Raw genomic sequence first — 3,920 nt, 5'->3', positions numbered from 1 at the left:
CATGGCAGCTATGAACCATCCTTAACTCCAGTTCCAGGGGAATCCAAAGCCCTCTTCTGACCTCTGCACCATTGCACAACACGGGTGCACTCACATACATGCAGGCAATACACTCACGCACATAAAATAAAAATAATGAAAATATTTTTTGAAAGAAAAACTAAGAGAATTTATCACCAATGGACCATCCCTAAAGCAAAATCTCTTTAGAAAGAAAATCAGCCTAGCTCAGTTGTGTGCGCCTTTTATCCTAGCACTGGGAAGGCAGAGGCAAGCTGATCCCTTGAGGTCAGCTTGGTCTACATAGCAAGTTCCAGGCCAGCTGGGGCTACAGGGAGACCCTGTCTCAAAAATAAATAAATAAATAAATAAATAAATGTATACATACATACATAATTTTAAAAGAAAGCCTATGACTCTAAAGAGCTAGAAGATTCTAGGGCTGCTTGATCTGCTCCTGCTTCATCTTACAGTTGTGAAGTGTGAAGTGTTTGGTGGCCCTGGTGCTGTCTTTGCCTCACTTCCTGGCTCACATTCTTAGTTCATGCTATGCTCTTGCACTGGGCCAGACACCACACTGGCAGGGAAAACCACTGAGTCACAGGAGTAAGTGGGCTTCCTGTGCCTTGTCCTTACACCAGGAAGCCCACTCAGGACCTTCTCCAACCTTGGCTTTACAAATGGGCTGTGTGTATGTGTGGTGTATGTGGGGGATATATGCACATGTATGGATGTGGGTGCATGCTCTGGTGCCTGCATGTGCCGAGGCCAGAGGAAGACATCGGGTGTCCTTGTCTGTCATTTCTACTTTGTTCCTTTGAGGCAGGGTCTCTCACTGAAACTGGAGCTAGACTAACAGCCAGCAGGGCCTAGGGCTGCCTCCCTCTCCCACTCCCAGGGCTAAGGTTACAGGCACAGGGATACTCCTGGCTTTCTACTTGGGTGTTGGGGATTCAGAGTCAGCTCCTCATGCATGCACAGAAAGTATTCCTGCCCCTGAGCCATCTCTCCAGCCCTGAGAGTGATTTTAGCAGCTCTTAGAAGGACGTGCTATTTTCCAGATGCTTTTAATGAAATTGTCATCTTCTGCATATTTAACTAATTTTGCTGTTTTTCTTAACCAGATGGAAGTCTGTTATTGACCATCTTCTGACTCATGAGAAGACAATGTTTAAGGACTTGATGAGTAAGTTTCCTTTTACTTGTCACCTTCAGGACCACCGCCATCATAATTGGCTTTTGCCATGGCAAACTTCAAGTGACAAACTAACAGGTTGTGTAGATTTTGCCAGGGTTAAAAGTGTCCCCCAAATGCAATCTCTCTGCACAAGACCTCAGTAGCCTTGTTTTTTTACAGCTTTGGGGTGCAGAGATGCTGCTGAGCACATGGGTCACAGCTTGGCATCTGTGTTAAAAGTCACAGGTTTCCCATAATTTCTTAGGAGTACTTTCAGTTTTTCAGGCAGGCTCTCACTTTGTAACTCAGGCTGGCCTCACACTCCTGATCCTCCCACCTCTGCCTCCAAATGCTGTGGTTATAAGCAAGGACCACCACGCCCAACTTAGAAGTCCTTTCCTGCATCTCAGGCTCTTTCCTGATTCTCTCAACATTACGTGTCATTAATGAAATAAATGGGATTGGGGAGGTTTGGTCTGGTCATATGTGTTTTAAGTTTTTTGTTTTGTTTGTTTCTTTGGTCTTTTTGAGACAGGGTCTCCGTGTAGCCCCACCTGACCTGGAACTCACTATGTAGACCATGCTGGCCTTGAACTCAGAGAGATCTGCCTGCCTCTGCCTCGCAAGTGCTGGGACTAAAGGCATGTGCTTCCACACTGGTTCTATTTATTTTTATATATATGAGTGTTGCCTGCATATATGTGAGTGTGCCCATGCATGCAATGCCCATGGATTCCAGAAGAGGGTAATAGATTCCCTGGAACTGGAATTCCAGACAGTTGTTAGCCACCGTGTGGGCTTTGGGAACTGAACCTGGGTCCTCTGCACAAACAGCCAGTACTCTTAACCACTGAGCCATCGATGACTCCATCTAACCACCAAGCCTCTTTTGTTTTGTTTTGTTTGAGACAGGATTTAGCTCTGTAGCCCAGACTGACCTGGAGCTCACAATGTAGCCCAGGGTGGCCTTAAACTCTTAGCAATCCTCCTTTCTCAGCCTCCCAAGTGATAAGATTATAGGCATAGAGTCTCCATTCCCTGCTGAAGTATTCTTAAAATACATGTAAGGCTAGGGCCTTCTTGAGGTTACCCCATCAACACTGGCAGAGCAAGGGGTGGAACTGATGTAAATAAAGTACTCATGTATGAAATTCACACACAATTTTTTTTTGCATTTTTAGTGAATTTTTGCAATTTTCATACCATATATTTGATGACATTTAGATGTGCTCCCCTCTGTTAACCATGTGAGTTTCCAGTCTGTATGTGGTGGTTTTCTCACTTGAGCAGGCTGATTGATGTGTTTATTGCAGATATGCAGAGCAGTTCACTGAAGCTCTTCTCCAGCTTTGAGCAGAAGGCCATGCTGCTGAAGCGCCAGGCTTTCGCCGTGTTCAGTGGCGAGCTTGACCAGTACCACCTTTACCTTCCCCTGATTCAAGGTAAGATGGCAAGGACCACCAAGGGCTCCATCTGCTTGAAGCCGCTCCAGCAGGAGACTCGGCAGTTTACAGTGAACAAAAATATCCTGGCTTACAGTTCTGGGGGCCGGAAAGTCCTGTGCTAATGGGCCTGCGTGTGGAAGGGCTGCTGGCCCCACCTGTCCTGTGACAGAGGCAGAAGACAAGTTAAGACAGCCAAACTTGCCCCGTATAATTACCAAGCCCATGCACGAGGGCCTAGTCACCTCTTAAAGGCTCTCCTGCTGCTGCCATCACAGTGGCTGTGTTACGCTGTTTTGTTATGTTTAAAGCAGTGTCTTGTTCCGTAGCCCAGGCTAGTCTCAAACGCACAGCCCTCTTGCCTTAGCCTTCCCAGTGCTGGGATTAAAGTTGTGTGCCACCACTTCCAGCTCATCAATTAAATTTCCATGTGAAGCCATTCACACAATCCTAGTATTTGGGAGGCTGAGGCAGAATTGTCATGAGTTGCCCCCGCCTGCGGGGACCCTGTACAGGTAAAGCTCGAGGGGGACCATTCCCTGAAAGGAAAAACGGGCGAGAAAGAGGAGACGGAGCCCAAGCAAGTCCACTTGTCAAGGGTCGTTTTATTGAATTGGAAGCTTTTCTTATATACAATTTGTATTTAGAAGGGGTTGAAGAAGTTGGTCAAAGGTTACAGCATTCTTATGGATATGGGAGAGGGACTGAGCAATTCAGCAACGTGACTGACCACCAGGTGTTCCAAGAGATTACTGCATGACTTATCTTTTCCGAGAACTGTTTGCAAGGGGAAGAGAAAGATAACCTTGCCATAAATTCTTTCTCAAGGTTACTAGTGCAGGCAGAATGTCCTGCTTAAGTCAACTGTTTGTAGAGCCATATTATATTTTTTGGTAATGAATGTTGTTTCTCCAGCTCCCGACATCTCACCCTTTATTAATAACTTTAACGAATGAAAGATCTGCCTTAGGCTATGTGGTGGGTCTCCCGAGTCGGGATTCTTGTTTCTTTTGGTAAGGCCCCTGTCTTAGGCTACACAAACTGCTTCTATGTTCAGTACCCGCAAGTTTGGGGTATGCCCCTGAATCATGGGTTTGTGCTATTCCCGTCATTGAGTACCTTACAGCTGAGAATCTGCCTCCGATCTCTGGCACCACAATATTCCCGTCATTGATCTTTTCATTAGCGACTAAAGTTCCACCGAGTATTGGGTGGGTTAGCAAGGGTGGAAAAGTCTAAGGGTGCTGAGGGGGATCCAAGGGATGTGTCATACTCACTATCCTCTGGATCTTCAAGCTGTA

General features: G+C 46.2%; 1 protein-coding gene across 9 annotated transcripts in view; it reads left to right on the top strand.

Moving 5' to 3' along the window:
* Dop1b (DOP1 leucine zipper like protein B) overlaps positions 1-3,920 on the top strand; it is a 126,254-nt gene that overhangs the window by 101,352 nt on the left and 20,982 nt on the right. For all 9 annotated transcript variants that reach the window (XM_029564873.1, XM_029564872.1, XM_029564871.1 and 6 more), the window contains 2 exons: positions 1,125-1,186; positions 2,491-2,619. In XM_029564873.1, coding sequence (XP_029420733.1) covers positions 1,125-1,186; positions 2,491-2,619 — 191 coding nt within the window. The remainder of the gene's footprint in view (positions 1-1,124; positions 1,187-2,490; positions 2,620-3,920) is intronic.

The sequence above is a fragment of the Nannospalax galili genome, unplaced genomic scaffold, assembly GCF_000622305.1.
Source record: "Nannospalax galili isolate Female #2095 unplaced genomic scaffold, S.galili_v1.0 scaffold136, whole genome shotgun sequence".
Taxonomy (NCBI): Eukaryota; Metazoa; Chordata; class Mammalia; order Rodentia; family Spalacidae; genus Nannospalax; species Nannospalax galili.
Note: the sequence above shows the minus strand (reverse complement) of the source record. Positions and strands in the feature narration are given on the sequence as shown.